At 38.8% G+C, this 19415-nt stretch overlaps 1 protein-coding gene across 7 annotated transcripts in view; it reads left to right on the forward strand.

The window, feature by feature from the left end:
* Positions 1-226: 226 nt before the first annotated feature.
* syne1a (spectrin repeat containing, nuclear envelope 1a) overlaps positions 227-19415 on the forward strand; it is a 145469-nt gene continuing 126280 nt past the window's right edge. For 3 of the 7 annotated variants that reach the window (XM_028040639.1, XM_028040640.1, XM_028040636.1), the window contains exons 1-2: positions 13081-13528; positions 16977-17038. In XM_028040639.1, coding sequence (XP_027896440.1) covers positions 13447-13528; positions 16977-17038 — 144 coding nt within the window. In that variant the 5' untranslated portion in view covers positions 13081-13446. Of the gene's footprint in view, positions 503-13078; positions 13529-16976; positions 17039-19415 lie in introns of those variants that run through there. The other 4 variants (XM_028040635.1, XM_028040641.1, XM_028040637.1 and 1 more) reach the window with 4 other exon arrangements.

Below are 19415 nucleotides of genomic sequence, written 5' to 3' on the forward strand. Positions count from 1 at the left end.
TTTCTGTTGTAATTATCTGTTCTATTGACAGAATGCAGCAAGTGCGTTATGTGGACACCAGGTGGCAGTGTGCCTTCAAACCAAGGAGCACGTCTTGTCTGCAGAAGTATCAGACTCAGGCAAGGGAGGGAGGCTTTAAGATGTGTACTACACACACATACATGCTCGCAAAAACATGCAGCATGAACTTACATCATCGCTGTCAGGGGAGGAGCTTTGCTGAGTGTGAGGATTGCAGACTCCTACTGTAACAGGGATGACTTGTGCTGGGGGAACACAGTCAAATCCGGACATGATTCAGTTCTGATACTCAGCATTTAGTGTTAAGACACTGAAGTATTGCAACACAATCTGCTGCTTGGTCAGAGCATGAGAGTCCTGCAAAGACGACACTCAGCAGTTGGGACGAGACTTTGCTGACCTCAGGACAGCAGCATGGCATCACCCAGGCACTACGGTCACTCTGCTCGAGATATTGCCAATGTGATGCAGAGGCTGCAAGGTAAGGGCAAAATGCTTACTCATTCACAGGCTCCCAGGTTGGTTTGCAGCATTTTTAGAGGTGACCTCATGGTGGACATGCTAAAAATATATTTTTAACACCTTATTCTTGTTGCTTGTGACCGTGAATAACGTCTCTGAATAATGCTCTTATTTATGATTGCTTAGTAATACAGCTTGGACTTTTCATATCCAATGATGAAAAGTATCATTGGAAAGCTACATTTCCCCCCCAAAAATGTTAGTTTTCATAAGTTATTTTTTGGAAACATTCTGAGGGGTCCGGATTGAGATTTTCAGTGGGGATGTAAGTGATGTTATATATTGTTTTGCAAAAGAAGCATATTAGAAACGCTGATATTAACGTTGCATGGCTTTTATTAACTGTTTATGCCTGTGCATTGCTGCTGCGTATTTGTGCTTATTTGCACACACATAACAGCATGCTTGTGGTTGTTAATGTTTCTATGTGTGGAGAGACTAGACAGCAGACAATAGGACAGCTAATCCCTAGAGGAGCTGATGGGATGAAGTTTATTCCTCTCACTTAATTCGAGAGCAGTGACAGGACCTTCCCTAACACATTTTTTAAAAAATATTACAAACCCATCTTGATGTTGTACTTAACTCACTTTCCTCTTATTTATACATAGGGTAAACCTTACATGTATCCAGCTTTTCACTATAATGTATCACAGATTTTGAGTGAAACAGTGCATCTCCAACAGGTCAAGATCACGTATCTCCTGCTGACAGAGTGAGATTGATGACGTTCGCAATCTAGCAGGAAAGTCAGGTGACAGTAGAGCTGAGATGCAATATGGCTGCTCCCAGTGCGGCTTCTGAGGTGGCAGTTTCTGTGAAAGCAGAGAGAAGCAGCAGCATCAGCAGCCACGTGGCTCCTCTGCATCACTGTGTGCAGGTGTGGATGCACGCTTTGAATCCCAATCGTGCACCTACCGAGCTAAATTTAGAAGTCTCACTTTAAGCCCTCCCCTCACTGCACATTGCACACACACAATTTGGTGATATACGCTTGTATATACAGTTCACCTTATAAAAACCTGAAAAATACTGTTTGCAGAAGTTGAAGTGTGTTTCATTCAAACTAAAGTTTATTGTTACCAGTGATTTTTTACAAACTAACAGTGTAATTGAAGAGAAAAGGAAGTTTTCCCATTTCTTATTTATGCAATGGTTTAATTTGGCAATATTTTGGTAGTGAAAGATATAATCTGAGCATTGCTTTTTTTAAGATTCTTTTTGGCAATCTTCTGTTTTTCTACACCCTTGGCAGAAAAACATCCCCAAAGCGTAACATCTTCAACTTCATGCATGACTGTAGAGGTTTTGCTCTTCCAGTCATTCTCAGCATTTCTCCTCCCCTAAACCACCACAGCACATTCTCTCCAGCCTTCTCTGAATCATTTATATGTTTACTGCAAACTCAAGATACTTTCTCTTCCTTCACTTTCTGATGACCACCCTCAGCCAAAAAGTCAATATATTATTTTGAGCTTCAGACAGTGAGGGACTAATGAATATTTTAACTTCTCAAAAACCTTGTTGCAGATGATATTCTTGCTAATCTATCTTATCCCTGTTTACCTTCACCAGTTTTCTGGTTTTGCCCTTGCTGTTGATGATGTAGAAGTTGTTGAAGAACAAATTGATTTTGTGCACAGGTGTATTTACCTGATTGCAAGTTAAGGTCAAGAATATCTGTTATTGATTGGATGATTGATTTTAGTTTCATATGGGCACAGTCTGTTGGTGGTGGGACCAATACCTATTTCACTAGATGATTTGAATATACATTTTGACTTTTATTTGAAACAACTTAAAAATTTGAATCACACTACTTATATAATTTGATGAGAGAAACAGTTTCACTGCAAATAAACTTATTATTATTATTATTATTATTATTATTATTATTATTATTATTATTATTATTATTATTATTATTATTATTATTAATAATATTAATATTAGCCTATTTGGTTGACTGATTTCTATCCATCTCTTAGAGTGTAGGTTCCGAATGTTTGATTTTATCATCAAATCATAAACCTTAAAGTTCTAATGTTTCTTTTATCAACTAAACATAAACCTGTTCTTTGTTTGGCTGGTATTAAATAATTAGAAATTGATTACATTAATAAGACTGGTATTTATTCTCAGATTTGGGTATTATGGCATTTTATGGGTTGCTATAATCTTGGGTAATCTGTGAAATGGTTGTTTAATTTTTTCCAACCATTTATATGACTATTTATGATCCCCATGCTGAATTTTGTTTTGTTTTTTTATATTATCTGTTTTATAGAACTGTTTCCCAATAATCCACATTCCTCAAATCACAGCTAGATATGATGGCATTCCCACTTCAGCATTAATTTGGAAGTTGCTAGTAACTGCTGAGTGCAACATTAAAACAATCAAAAGTTATTGCCCCAGTTTTAGAGACTGTGTTTTTCCTCTGTTTAACTGTCTCTTTTGGTGCACCTCTCTGTGAAAGAACACCAATTAGCGACACCATATGGCCGTAAAACAGAGGCTGCTTTGAACACCTCCCAGGCTGAACTCCTCCATATGCTGTGGAATTTGTGTATTTGTTGCCTCTCATTAATGAGAAAAGTAATGCAGTGTGTTTCTTTTTTAAGTGTTTCTGCATCTTACCTGTTTTCTCGGTTTTGTGGGTGGCAGAGGCGTTCATTCCTTACTACCCCTCTAAGTTTTACCATCTACTGGTCTATCCAGCACATTCATGTTTGAGAAAACACCTGCTTGAATTATTCCTGCTAATGTTGCGTTATGTATGCCTCAGCATCTGGGCAATACAAGTTTAGTAAAGAAGGATCCAGAGCTGGATGGTTGGGTAAAACCAGCAGAGGTCAGCATGTCTGAAGGACTTGCAGTAGGACCCATACTGAGACTGTTGGATGGATTGAACAGGAACGAGAAAGACAGCAGGAAGACCATTAAAATAAGACTGAGCAAGGAGAGGAAAGGGAGAAAGAGAGACATGTCCCACCAGTTCTTCTGATTGCTTGCGGGTCTGGCACAGATCCTGAGGTTGGCACGCAGCCAGGTTGACATCCTGGTGCCAGGGGCGGCATTATGATTTGGCCATGGTGAGTGAGACCCGAGCAGACGGTCACCTTGAGCCACAGCAGCCTCCCGTTTAGTTGTGACACTAACATTCATCGTCCGTGGGTCTGTATACCGCAGCGTCACACATGCTCATGTGCCCAGAGTTACACACATACACAGAAAACACCACTGAGTCTTAAAAATAGCTACTATGCATATTTTTCTCACCCGTCCCACTGCTGGGATTTAACAATTTAACTGAATGGCTAAACCCTGTGGTTAGGACCCAGAGCGATTTTTTTGGACTATCAGACCAGGAAAGAGTGAAACAGAGCTACAGTGTGATTGGCTGTGTACCCTGCTGCTTCTTCTCCTTGTCTTCCCAGATTGTGTTTATGAATCATTGCCATGGCTGTCGTCGCATGACAGCCAACATAAGATCTTTTTTCCCCCTACCCTATGGGCTTTTTGGCTGTCTTTGGTTCAGACAGAACATTGTGTTTGATCAAATGACATCTCTCTCCGTGTGAGAGAGAACCCTAGCAGGTATTTGTGTTTAGATCCTGGATGCTTAATGTGACTGATTCTATTGCAAAGCAGATTATAATCTCTTTTTACGTGACAGACGGTGAAGGTCTGACTGACACATCACAAGATTAGGTCACTAAAAGGGGTCCAACCATACAAAATGAGCTGGTAGGATGCTTTTTGACGCTTTAACCTTCTTTTAAATGTCACACTTTCACAAAGGTCAGATGGAATAGGGGATAATGTTGGCATATTCATTTGTGTTTTCTGAATTAAAAACCAACCCTTTTATATGTTATCAAATTATATGTTTTTTTTAATAAAAAGAAAAGGTCTTGAGTGTTAATTTTGGTCAGTTTCTTCCTCTACTGATGCAATGGTAAAGGATTTACAATGTACTAGAGTCCACTAAAATATGATGCAAACTGAAACAATACAAAGTGATATGGTGTTTCTGTATGCAATTAGTATCATATATTTAGTAATCCTTTGTGGGAAATAAATTTTTTACTCATCACTGCCCCAGTAACTTTTCACAAAAACTATTAAACAAACATTTAACCTTTTACTCTGAGTATTTGCCTTCTGTTTCTAGGTAGATATCTCTCTGAGTGAAAATGTCACACCATCACCTCTATATTTATTTAATGCTTCAGCACAGTTGGTGGGGGTATCCAGCAGTCCCATTCTGCAAACGTGTTTTTTTGACGGCTTGAAAAAATCTGTAGCAATGCAGAAATATTGCCAATACCTCATATATTGTTCTTGCCGCTTCTATGAAATTTTTAATGTATCCCAGTCATAAGCTCATATGATCTCAATGCTCCTATTACAGTGATGTATAGATGTATATGAAAAAAATAAATAAAATGTAGCATTTGTAGATACTGTATATACTGTAAGAAGCAGTGTGGCAGTAGCATTACACAATACAAATGTGATCCACTACTTAGACGCAGTTCTTGTTTTAAAGCTGAGCATAGATATGAGTTAATGGATAAAAAAGTGTTCCTTGCAATATATTATTGACCTCCTAATGCATTTATTATGGAGCTCAGTGTCTGCTTAAGGCTGCCACAGCTGGTATCTCTGCCCAGTTACACTATTTTTAGTACTTCTACAGCGCATATAACGCTTTATGTCAGTCTTTTCTATCAGACAGATTTGATTGGCATACTAAACAATGTCCAAGGAGATAAAATCCACCCACCTTTGCTTTTAACCCCAAGCTACATTCACCTCCTGCCTACAATACCGTGTATGCTCTTATCTTTCATCCACAGACACCTTAGTTCCTTTTTCCACCTGTCACAATGGGATGGGGTGGTGGGAAAGTTTGCCTTTAGCAGTAAATTAGCAGGTCACTGTGAAGCCCTGACCTCAGGGAGGTCAGCTGATCAGATAAAGTGATAAGTAACACAACAGCCAAAACAGGGATTGAAAGTTTTATGTTAATCTGCTCAAAGTGCCATATGTTTGGTTTTATCAGCCCAGCAGTTTATTTAATCAAACTTGTATTTACTATGCAGTACTGACATTCAAATAACAGCGTAATATTTCTAAATCTTTGATCATTTCATTATCATCTCTTTCTGGAGGTGAACTCATCTATGGAAAATAAGATTCGTTACTCCTGTGTTTATTCACATAGTGTCAATGTTTACTTCTCAATTCAATTATGCTGCATGATATCCACCATCGCTTCTCATTTACCTCCAATGCAAACATCAGAGAATTTAAAATATGTCTAAGACACGCTATTTGCTGTTGTAACCAGGATGGGATGTGTCTCCTTGCTGTGTTTGCCTTCAGACACAAACTCAACCTTTCACCTGGTGTAATAAACATGTGAGTCCTGCTTTTAATAATTCAAAAATAAATTGTCAAAGAATGACAGTTCTTCTTTCAATCAGACAGAAAGTGTGGCCGCTGTATAAGCATAAATGCACTCAAATCCATTGTATGAAGCAGGATTTTGTAGATTATTCTGGCGCTGTTCCAGGCAATATTTTATTTTATTTTTTTACCTCACAGCAAAGACAAGATTTTAAGTGAATTTACTGCTCAGGCCACTGATTTATGTAGTGTGCTGACGCCAGTCCTTTCGCTTTATTCGTCCCTGTAATGTGTGGCGGGCCACTGAACCTGGATAAAGAGCTTAGACTGTCTGACCCACTCCTGCACTCTCACACGCATAAAGCATCCCACAGACGTACCCACTGCAGTCGTCATGGAGTACAGCAGAGAAACTTTGAGCTGAATATATTTTTCAGAACCAGATTTAGTTTCTCTAATACTTTTAGTCCCCTAAATGGTGTTTTAATTTGACACATGTGCCTATTACAGTCTGAAGAGCATGAGCTGCATGTTCAGACTGTTTGTGTACATTTCCAAATGGGGTTTTGTTCTGCTAAATGCATTTTATTAGATTAAAGGGGCAGCATTATGTAAAGCAGACGTTTTTGAGCCTTACATCATGTTATAATATTCCTTCATCAAAAACATACCTAGAGTGTTGCTTTGATTCTTTCATGCATATTTGAGAAATCCTTTAATCTCCCCTGGCAGCTATTCAGCTGTGCAAAATGCCTGGTTTGACCTACCACCATCTTTGAGCACGAAGCTGCAGTTTCCAAGCTTCTGCCCACAGAGCATCCCTCCCCCACTCAACTCCTTTAGACTAGCCAGCAGCAATTAGCAAACAACTGGTGGAACTGCACATTCGCTGAGCTCATTATACGATTTACTTCTCAGTGCAAAGCTGGTAAAAATTTTGTTAAAGGGTTAATAGAGAAGCTATTTTGTGATGACGTCCTGAAGCCGGAATGTTGGAAATAGTAGGACTTTCTTAAAGAGACAGAGGCCCTATTTAAAGGCATTAATTAAGAGGTCAAATTTCCTTTTAGTCACATTTAATTTAATCAGAATTTTTATATTAACTGAAGGTAACATAGTTACTTAATTGTGCTGTAAAATTTTGTTTCTACGTGGCTGGAAAACGCATAATACTATCGCTCTAAGGAAATTAGCTTATGCACCACAATGTAACACTAATTTGTCACAGAATGAATGTTAGTTTTCTTAAGCTGCTTTTGTTTCTTTTAGCTTTAAATCTTTTCAATTTGTTGTAACTTCGTTTCAAATGTCTTCGCTTTTCATGCTCACATTTGTGTTCATTTTCTCTATACATTCGTGTGAAAATGTGTCTCTCTGGTGCAGGTGCAGAAATTGCTAAAATTACCGTATCAGTGGCTTGAATTTAATGAACACTGATATTTGGACATGTTTTTGTGAACGGCAAAGTGCCTTCTCTGCACATCTGCTACTGAATAGGATGTGATGGTGCATGAGAGAGGAAGACGGGGGTGTTTTGATAATCACTTTGACTTGTTCCCCCTTTTCTTGCTCTCTTTAATGTGGTGTCATTATTACTGAAATGTAATTAGCTATGCTAATGGGCTGACATTTGGACTTCCGTCTCAGCACTTACGTCGGGACTGGCAGAAATGTGCCACAAATGAAGTGGGATCACAAATGGAGAGGCTGAATGGACACATGAGGACTGAGTGGAGGCTGTGAGAGTGTGATGGGGGCTGCTATTGAGATCTAGGGCTAAAGTAGTGTAGAGTAAGTATGAGGAGCATTTTTTAAAATTAGGAATTGTTTGGGTGAAAGAGCTGGAATCAGGAAATAGATAAATAGGCTACAGTAGGATAGAAAAGGGTCTGAAAAGGCTCCATTTTCTGGGAAATCACTCTCATCTGTGTCGAATGTGTGCTTGACAAATCAGCTGCATGTGTGTGAAGTAATTATGGGATGCCTCTGCAGAGCACAACAATGCCACCCTTTTAGAACATGATAGCTTTAACAGGCTGCTCCATTAATGCTGCACAGCAGATGAAGATACATTACAGCATTTCTGCTCAGCAGTGTTGTCTCAACACTTGAACTTACTCTCATTTCGTCACAGACATCCATGTATTGGGATTTTACATGTCGGATCGACGCAATAGAATATGATGGATGGTTTTACAACATTTCACAAATATAATTCAGAAAACTGGCGCACATTTACATTCAAGTTGAATGGAGATCTGTGAACGTGAATTTTCAAGTCTTGCCACTAATCCTTAATTAGATTTACAGAAATCAGATTCTGATATTAGTTTGCACACAGTTGGAATCTATTCACTAGATTAAAACGAGCTGAATATAAATGTTCATAGGACTTCAGTTTGGGGGGAAAAATACAAACCATGGATTTTGTTTTTCCTTCATAATTACATGAAGTAAAACTCTATAAAGACATCAGCCTGAATAAACAGCTATCACATGAATCAGTCACTTGAAATCCAAGTGACAGAGTTAATTACTCTGAACCTGTGGTTGTAAAGTAATAAGTGAAACAGTTAAAATAGCCTAAATATGCTTGCAAACCACTATAGTTGAATAACTACAAAATTACAAAATTATTAATCAATAGAAGAGTATGTGGTATTGTACAATTAATGCATCAAAGCCTGTACTTGTCTGACTCACCAGGCTGTGTTTTAATAGATGATCTGATGTTTTCCTCATTTTTCATTGGATCTCACTGATTTCTTCTAAGATGAAGCAAAGATTTGTTGCAATTATTACCTTGCATTTCCACTTGGTGGCGTTGTGTCACTATGCACTTCAATGAGGACTTAATAAGCACTCTTGGTTGCTCAGATAGGAAATCCAAACATCCTTAGGGTGAATAGATTACAATGTGAGCAGAAGCAGTGCTACCCCACCCTTCAGGAGGAGGCGTTTGTTTTTCCTTTAATGGTTGAAAAGATGTTGTTCCTCCCCTCTTTGAGAAGCGACACAGCCTGCAGTCATACCTGTGTAAACACTGGGCTATGACTAACATTCAGACCTCCACGACCTCTGTGACAGATCTTGTGTTTTCCTTTTCTTTTTTTTTTGTTAGGTTGCCAGGGGTTCCAGTAGAGATCCTGAACAGCTGAGGTTCAGTCTTTTTTTAACCCTTACCCTGTTTTTTTTTTTTTCCTTTACTGGAAAGCCTGAAACACTCCTGAGATTTGCTGCCTAGAGGAGTCTGTTCTTATACATTTTGTGGATGCAGTAGAAGAGAAAACGTCTCTGTCTCTGTTTGAGTGTGTGTTTTCGTGTCTGGCTGCACCTGCTCGCCTTGTGTTTCACTCATCCCCCATGGTGAAGCTTAATAAGTCCCTTGAATCCTTATCCTCTGGTTTTGATTTTGTCCTGGGGTTGTTTTTTGTAAAGCAGCGTAACTCACATGAGAAGTTCAGCTTACTTGTTTTTGCCCTAGAGGCACTTGTTGGAGAAATTCTTGAACACATACTAAATAAGCAGGAATGCAGCCTGTGCATGTTTGTTTGCAGCTGTAGTAAAGCAGGATTAAATCAGGATACCTGTCAAATTAAATGTTTCTCATTGACAATTTTCAGCACCCTGGAAAGCTCCTTCACACTTCAAAATTTATGTGTAGCTCCTCAACAGCACATCATTGGCTGCTGAGACATATTTAACTTGACATTAATGCTTAAATAAACCCAAAATACGCTTTTATTATTTATAACATTGATATTCTTTGAGCTGTCTTGTCCTGCAAGAAGAGTGGTATGTGAAAACAATAGATTTTTCCAAGCTGTAATACTTTACAGGCCAAGGATTTTATAGCAATTCTGTTATTGACCATGAATTGGAAAAAAGCTAAAGCCCCTCTGAATGCTGCTTTCCATTGGCAGAAAAATAATGGATTTATGAGCTGAGGTGAAAAAGTAAAAGGCAATGTAAATGTAAATACAGACTTGGATAAATATTTCTATACAGAAATGTAAAGCACCCTTGTTACTTGTTTCAGAAACAAGTATGTGGTAAATGCATTTGATAAAACTGTGATGGCTGGTTTCAGAGACGAGTGTCAGCAGTGTGATTATCAGCGGGCAGATAGCAGATGACAGCTGCCATTGGTTATTGATGACTTTCATAATTAAAATCTCTTATGGGAAGAAGCAGAAGAACAAAAGGAGAGGGGAAAAAATCACAGAAAATGATGAATGGTCCTTTCATCGCTAAAGCTGATATAGGAACCAGCAGGCTCCTCTGTGTGGATATTGCTTTCCAGGAAAGTCTCTGAATTTGGCTTCAAAGAGGATCTGCTAGCTTTTAATATTCCCACAGCTCTGAATGTCCACATGTTTGGTTTTTCACTTGTGTACATGAAATCACTGAGTGACATCAGACAGGAGGAATTGATACAAATCAGACATTTAAAAGGAAGAAAATGCTGCAGTATGCTGGTCCTATTCTCTGCTGGATTTTCCCCTTTCAGCATTACAAATGCAGCACTTGCAATGTTCTGGAGGCAATCGAAACGGTTTGCAACAGCATCTTCGGCTAATATCCGTCCAAGGAGAAGCATTCCTGTGGTTACTTGAGCCTGAGGGGTGTGAGTGCATAAAGTAGCTGAATAAACAAGGCTGCAGCTGACTTTTATTTTTGTTTTTACATGGAATAACAGTAAAGTTACATCAGTATAGAAAAAGCAATTAATCATGGTGAAAGGAAACACAAACAGATGGTAACTACGTTTATAACTAACAGGTATCAATTGGGACTGTGTGAAATGACCTACATTTCTATATCCTTCAGGGAAATTATTTGCCACACTGCTGCTTTTCACAAAACAAGAGTAATTCTGCCGACAAACAATCCCTTTTTACCATGAATTCTTTATCACCACTCTAATTCAGAGCAGTTTTGCTTTACAAACAAGTTTATCTATGGATCTAACCTCTCCGAATCTGGACCTTCAGTAATTCTTTTAATTTGTTTCCCTGTCACTGTTATGTTTCCTCTAACCTGATAAAAAATTCAGTGTACTCAAGTTTTCTGAATGGGTGGGGAAGAGTGAGGGATGTATTTAGGACCATTAGGAGATACTAAGCTCCCCGCAAATTAGATGCAGAAGGGTAAAGATTGCGTACATCATGTATATCTGGGATATTGCCATCCAGTCATCCAAGGTGTAGCCAAGGACGATACATAGGTGGAGCTCTCTATGTATTGAATTAATTCGATATATTGCCCAGCCCTAGTCTCAGTAACACTCTGCCCTCCATAATTTGTTGTTTACTTTTTTCAGTTTTTTAATGCTTTAGATTTACAGGAGAGACCACATTTTTGTTCCAGTTGCTTGAGGTTCAAAAGCATTTTCTTATTTTCTGAGGGGATTTTATGAATCTTATTTTTAGAGAAACTCCTAACAGGCTGATTTCTATTCTTTTGGAAATTATTTACATTTGATATATGCGCTGCATATATCAAATCTAATGTATATAAATCTGACTTTGAATTTTGACGCCTTGAAATTGGCATCTGTCTTTTTAAGAAGCTGTTACTCTTTTCGACACTCAGCCTTTACACCGTCATCACCACAAATCTTCCCGGTATGTCATTTTAAGACATTCGTAGGAGTGTCAGACTGAGTATTACTTTGTATGAAAAGCTCAGGAGACTCTCAGTTTGCAGTGGTGCTCCGTGAGGCAGAAGCTTGCCTGGAGGCTGCAGCTCCGGGATGCAGCTTTGTGAGAGCAAGCGTTTAGGCTCTCCGAATAATTGCCATGGGAGATTTCAGGATTCCTCAAGCATGCGTGAAAGAATCAAAGTAACAATCCAGGTATATTTTTGTTAAGGGAATAACATTATAACATAGTATAAAGCTAAAAGAAAGTCAATTTTACATTTTAAAGTGGACTGTCTTAATCACACACAGTGCACAGTGGCGCAGTTGGTAGCACTGTTGCCTTGCAGCAAGAAGGTCCTGGGTTCGATTCCCGGCCGGGGTCTTTCTGCATGGAGTTTGCATGTTCTCCCTGTGCATGCGTGGGTTCTCTCCGGGTACTCCGGCTTCCTCCCACAGTCCAAAAACATGACTGTCAGGTCAATTGGTTTCTCTAAATTCTCCCTAGGTGTGTGTGTGTGTGTGTGCATGGTTGTTTGTCCTGTATGTCTCTGTGTTGCCCTGCGACAGACTGGCGACCTGTCCAGGGTGTACCCCGCCTCTCGCCCGGAACGTAGCTGGAGATGGGCACCAGCAACCCTCCCGACCCCATTAGGGACAAGGGTGAACAGAAAATGGATGGATGGATGGATGGATGTCTTAATCTTACTTTTTCTGAAAGAACAGATTTTATTGTCTAAAGTCCCATTAACTTGAAATTCATGAGCATTTTCTTGTTTTCTGAGAGCGTTTAAAGAGCTTATTACCATTTAAAAGTGACAATAACCATGTATATTAGATGTTCCCACCCATGATTTAAGTGCAGGCATTTGAACCTCGACTAGGATAATGTTGTGTTTTATTGTTTTCTGTGTTCCTAGAGGCTCCAAAATGCACATATGTACCGTTTGTGGTTTAGATGAAGGCAGATCCTTTATGAAGGGAGTACAGTCGCAGCTAGCTCAGACGGGATGACTGTCAGTGATTGTGTGTTCCCCTGTAGGCAGAACAGAGCAGAAAGCTGCATGTCTCACAGCACCGCATGACATCCATGTGGATAAGAGGGAGCAGTAAGAGCGCCAGAATCACATGGGAAATTCCTCCACGTCTGTCGCAACGAGGCTGTGTGAGAGCACGGGCGTGTGGTACTGTCAGAGTGGAGCTCCCACTAACCTGCTAAACAGTCCCCTTCAAACCCACCCACCATGGTCCTCCCCTTCTGGATCAGGACAGCACTGCTGTGACATCACCCATTCCCACACAATTTGATTGGCTGGCCATTGGAGGGAAGTGGATTTTTCCTGCAGCAGAGTGAAAACGTGGGAGGACCAAAGGTAGAGAGTGTAAGGGGAGGGGAGGTTTGAGCAGGAAAGATTGATGCTGAGGCAAGCCGGCACTGCGCAGCACTCACACACATTCACCCCAACACTCCGAGTATCACGCGTACTCTCATCACACTCCCAAGCTGCTTAACAGGCAGGAAAAGCACTGACTCTGACTGAGTCTGCAGCCCATTACTGCAGGACAGGACAGAGAGGACGTGAAGAACGAGTGGAGACCCAACAGGGCAATTCATTCATCTGTGTTTTACCTCAGAGCAACAGTTAAACTGCTGTCATCTCAGGAGGTCCAGACCTCCAGAGAGGTCTTTACAAACACATCCCTTTTCCAAAAAACAGAGGTAGGAAAGGCAGCAAGGGCAGAAGCAAGGACAAGTGTTGCCTCTCTCCCGGAGGTTGTCGTGGACGTCCTCCCAATGTCCTCATAAAAACAGGCAGAAACCTGCATGAGGTCTGGGCTAAAAGATGGCATGGCGAGTAGGGGGTGAAGGCTCTCCGAAAAAGACATCTCTCAACCTGGTGGCAGGGTTCTACCATTACCTCCGAGGTAAGTGGGGCAGCGTGTCTGCACAGCAGCGTGCTCTACTGAGAAATCAGCAGAGAAAGTTCCTGTATGTATATTCTGCATGCATCGTAGTATGTGTGTTTGTAGTGTTGCATTGCAGTGCTGAGTCTGTACATGCCTTCAACTGTGCAGGGTGTTTTTTTTTCTTTTCATCCTGGTTGTTGAGAGTATGTCAGAAAAAAGAGACACCGATTTGAAATGCACGTTTCTTGGCAGACTGTGTATGTTTGTGTTTGCTTTTGAGTTTGGAGGCTGTTGATTTTGAAGCTTGCAGAGAGTGGAACAAGCAAACCCAGCAGACAAGCAACTCCCCCTCTGCATGGATCACATTGCAGGGGTGTGACTGTTAAATGTTTGGCTTCTCTGTCTTGTCTAACTCTCTTCTTGTCTGTATTTGGATATGACTAAAGAGTCAGCACTCTGCTTATCAAGAAGATTCATCTAAAACATTTTTACAATTTGTGTGCGTTATGCTTAGACTGCTGCTTTAATACGGTTAAATTAAAAGAAGATACAAATTTTGAAATAAATGAGATTGTACTCAATGCAGGGGTCAGAGACAAGTGATGCAAGAGATGTGTTGTCATGCTCGGTTGCTGAATGGGTTTTTTTCCCCCCTCTTTGTCATAATGAGAGAACTTGAGTGTGTGTGCGTGCTTACAGTAAATTGGAGAGTGTGTGAGTTCAAAGTCACCTCGTCCCTGAGCCCGAGAAGCTGGCACAGGCAGACGCGTTCTCCGCCATGCGTGTTCCTGCTTTAGGTTCAAAATTTCTCCCATTTTCATCCAATATTTCAGCCCATCAATATTTGATAATTCCCGGACCCAATCAAAAGATTAATTCATAGTACAGGGTCTGCTCAGTGGCACGTATGACTACGCAGGGATGTATCTGCATTATGTATGAACAGCAGCACCTCTTCCCCGCCACCACTATTACACCAACGCCACCCCTTCTCAATCTCCTCCCCTTTGACACGCTCTCCCTATCTGTTCACATCTGCCCACTGTACCCACTGACACACTAACCAACTTGAGTGTAATCAGTCCGTCAGCAGATTTCATTAAGGTAGAATGGAAGGCACTGTGTCAGACATCGTCCTCTCTCCTTGCTAATGTGCTTATCTCAAGGAGACTGCTCAGTGGTCCAGATGGGACAGAAATGGCACAGTGACAGTGAATGTACGTCTCAGAAAGCTTTGAAACTGTTGTTATATGCTGAATTTGAAAATTAAAAAATGAAAATTGTATAATGATGGTGTAGCAGTGGATATGTTGCCTGATTTAAAGAAAACCTCTAATACTATTAACTATGCAGTGAAATGGATAAACCCATGTAAAGTGAAGAAAACGGTGTGTTTGCATAGCTGGCAAATCTCTTTATGAAATGGTTGATCACAATACGTAGAACTGAAATTGTCATCTTTGTATACAGTATCACAATCACAAAGCACTGTTTGGATGTAATTTTCAGTATGACATTTCAAGTCTCAGGCCTCTTTATATTAAAAATATATCAATATAATAGTAATAAATATGATCAGCTGTGGGAAGTCTTACTGTCCTGATGTATTTCTTTTGTATGGAGCCCATGGAGACTGTTGGATATTATCAAATTGTTGAAAAAGGAAAAGTTTTCCAGAAACATTCTGGTTAATTGTAATCGCCATAGCTGTACTTTCAGCAATGAAATCACAGTCAAATATTCTTCGGAATATCATGCACCCCTAGTAATCTTGATGTACCTCAGGGTTCAACATTAGCCCCCCTGCTATTCATCATGTATATTAAGGATTTTCCTTAAGTTTTGTCTTATTTGTCATTAGAGACTGGATGATTACTAAGATGAACCAAGGATTTGAAAACCTTTGGTTTTGAATACGCAGAACTGTCCATCATGCAGTTGCAAGGGTTCTTGTAATAATTCTATTCAATTCAGTTCAAAAATACTTTATTGTTCCCAAAGGGAAATTAAATATTGTTGTAAGTCATGATATTCAATGTTCCTTCAAGAGTTATTGTAGATGCTGTGGGCAGAAAGAATCTCCTGTAGTGGTCTGTATTTCAGCGGCTCTGACTGAAGACATTATGCTGTTATCAATCAATCAATCAATCAAATTTTATTTGTATAGCACATTTCAGCAGCAAGGCATTTCAAAGTGCTTTACATCATTACAAACACAGAAACACAATGCAACATAGAATCAAAAACAAAGCATTAAGTCAAGTTCCATCAATAAATTTGTAATTGATTACATTTCAAATACAATTCTAAACAGGTGGGTTTTTAGTTGAGATTTAGTTGAGATTATGTGTGACATTCTCATGAAGAGGATGGTCAAAATTGTTAATAATTTTCTTAATTTTAGTCAAAAACAGTTGTCTTATTCTACTTATTTGATGAATACAGATCATGTTGTATATTCACATGCAATTAAAAAACATGATAAATCAGAGGAACCATCAGTTGTAAAGTTTAAAATCTGACTGACTGGGTAAATCAGACTTGCTTCTAAAAGCTGGTGAAGGTCTGTAGATAGACATCTAGATCTGGATGTTTATAGTGTTATAATAACAATAGTTTAAGTATTTGTTTGTGACAGTGAATTCACAACTTTCTGAACATATTTAAAGAGGGACAAAAATCATATATTCTAGTTTTTGGTTCATTTTTGGCACAAAATAATCAATTTATGCATTGAGTAGACATAGACCAGTGTGTCACTCTCAGGGTATAATGACCCTGAGTAGAAATACAATAGGTGACTTTCTTGTATTTTTACAAAAATAATTAAGCAAATCAGTGTGTTTTTTTGCCTCTATGGCTAAATTTGGCACATTTAAATAATGGACTAAAGTGCTCATGTTAAAAATGTTGCATTTTAAATAAATACAAGTAAAACAAACATTGAGTAATTAACATATGAATCAAGCTTGTGACCCTTTTGTGCTTTCATTTGAGCTGAGTGGCTTTTAGGGGACATCTTTAACAGACATCTATCCTATTGATTGTGCCTTTTGCTAATTGGCCTTTATCACAGTGGCCACAACTAACAACCACATGGATAGGTAAATCAGTACATGTGCAGTACTCTTGCCTTCATGTGCTGCCCTTTTAACATCTGAAAGGTCACTTTCAAGAACAGAATTTCCTGTCCGCAAAAAGAGGAGTTCAGCTTGAGAAAATGTCATCGATAAATGTCAAGTGACGTTTCATAGTATGTTAGCAGTGAGTAAAAAATTTGGTGTGACTGTCTACTGACACATCAGGCATAAAGCGATGAATCAAAGTTAATTAGAATCCACCATGCCCTTTCTGGAAAGCCCAATCGGCTCTCACAATGATAGACAATTAGAAGATTGCGTTTTAATCCCTTATTTGTTTATTATCGCTCAGGACTAATGGGAATGCTCTGGGCTCTGATTTACAGATGAGCAGGAGGCGGTGCAGAAAAGGACGTTCACAAAATGGATCAATTCCCACTTGGCAAAGGTAAGAGGTTTTGCTTCCTTCCCTGCTGCCAGTATTTTGTTGTCCAATTTACACAAACACAGGTGCTTGTGTTTGTATGGATAGAAAACTTCAACAACTCTATTCTTTTCTACCCCATCCTTTGTGCCCACTGGAACATTTTCTCCATTTTCAAAAAAGAAAAAACCAAAGCCCACTTATCCAGATAAAACCCACACACAGTCATCACATGCCTTCAGTGTGTTTTTCCTTATTCCTTCAGCCTCAAGTAGCTGATATCAAAGATATTTGGCTTAATTCTCCAAATGACATTACAGAACAGTGCATTCATTGCTTTCCCTGCAAGCTGAAGTTGGTAATTTATATTGTACTATCTCAAATAAGGGTAATTTAGACAGCTTAGGATAAGAGGTTTTAGTTGAAGCTTATTTTTTGAATGAGATGATGTTCACACGTCTGTAATTGTTGTGTCATGCTGCATTGTACTCCTTGGTTCCACTCATTACTGCTTTAAATCCCGTATCTGTGCTGGCTGGACAAGTCAAATATGGCACAGGGCAACACAATTAAGTGTTATTTCAATGAGTGACGCTCTTTTCAAGGTTTTCTATTTGACTACGACAGCTGTGGAAAGTCCAAACTGGTGGAGGTGGAGCAGAAAATTCATATGAAAGGATGGGGATAAACCCTTCTGTTGTATGAAATATTAAGCACAGAGCATGCCAGGAAAATATTCAAAGCACCCTGCACACCAAAACTGCCTAAAATTAAATGTGTCTTTTTCACTTTGAGAAATTTAAGGAAATCCAACCTACTGTATAATACATTTGTTCAGCATATTTGGAGGCATTCCTAACAATGCCTATGAAGTAAATGAAGATTTCTTTAAATGTGTACTTTTCTTTTTTGGGGTTGATTAAAACGTAAAGGCATTTTTGATTAATAATCTGTGATTTTCTGTTTCTCTTCCCCTTAATTTAAAATGGGAAAAACAAAGCAGCACACAATTAAATTAAGGCAGATTTGGGCATAATCAATCAACTTGCTTAACTACTGTGCTGAAACTATGTGCTTTGGTAAGAAAAAACAAGAGCAGCTTGATTGCTTAAAAACAATAAATCATAATTATTTTTGGTAAATTTTAAAATCCCAATTATTTGAAATAATTATTCTTTGAGTTTGAAAAAAATAATGAGTTTATTGACTTGAAGAGTAGTGAATGGCCTGGAAACAAAGATGAACATTTCCTTTTGTCAGTCTGGGAAACTGATAACACTATTTTATAACAACAGAAAACTACACAACAAAATACATAGAAAAAGTAAATGAATAATTGTCACAATGAATAATAAATAAGACCAAGTTGCTTCAAGCAAATGCAAATTGTTTTTCACACATTTTCATCAAGGGTGACAATAAATGTAGAGGATGCTGCATATGTCGAGTATTGTCACCATCCTTTACATTAAGTTTGGTTTCTTCTTAATTTAATAATTTTATTAATTTAGTATTTATTGGCCATGAAATATTTAGTCTGAAGAGTTCTCCACCGGTGTTAATTAAAGAGCTTGAATGAAAATGTAAACATTTACTTTTGTCTCCACGAAGAGTGAGATTATTAGTCCCACATCTGCTTGAGCAAACATGTAGATCCAAAAGCTTTGCTTGCTATAAAAGCTGGGACTCAGGGAAATAAGCTAGTTTGGCTCCATCCCAAGAAACCAAGGCATAATCAGGTGATAAGATATATTAAAAAAGTTAATGAAAGAGGTTGGTTATTGTTCTTTATTTTTGAAATTTTTATACCAACCTAGCAAATTTTATATCAGCCTTTTTGCTTAACTTTACACAAAAAATCTATTATTTCTCAAAATATATTTCTTAAACAATAAAAAAGTGCAATAAAGAGAATTTGTCTCCTATGATCAAATTCAGTTCAAAGGCAAGAGCATATTTCATCTCAATAGATTGTCTCTCTCTTGTTGCTCAAATTACATACTCGCAATCACTGTCGTTGCCCATCGAGAACCTGCTCACCTGATGCCTGATGTTGCCATAGTGACACTGATTGGTCTAAATTTGTCTCCAAAAATCTCTTTGTGTTTAGCTTTATCTTAATCAGGAAACAAAAAGTTGCTTAGTTTACAGCTGTTTAAAAGGATAAAATGTGCATTATTCCAACATTGAAGAATGTATGGATTCTAAGACATTAAAGGGCGTTATACTGTGTAAGGGGACAATAAAGGATTGAGTTGAGTGAACACAGCTCCACAGTCACAGGAATGATAGCAGGAATGAGAAGGACAGAAGTTGGTGCAGCTTTTATCTGTGAGGAATGGAGCCTCCTCCTGGCTATGCAGATGATTAGGCTACTCCAGTTATCTCAGGTCTTTATTTC

The sequence above is a fragment of the Xiphophorus couchianus genome, chromosome 15 (genome assembly GCF_001444195.1).
Source record: "Xiphophorus couchianus chromosome 15, X_couchianus-1.0, whole genome shotgun sequence".
In the NCBI taxonomy this organism is placed as follows: domain Eukaryota; kingdom Metazoa; phylum Chordata; class Actinopteri; order Cyprinodontiformes; family Poeciliidae; genus Xiphophorus; species Xiphophorus couchianus.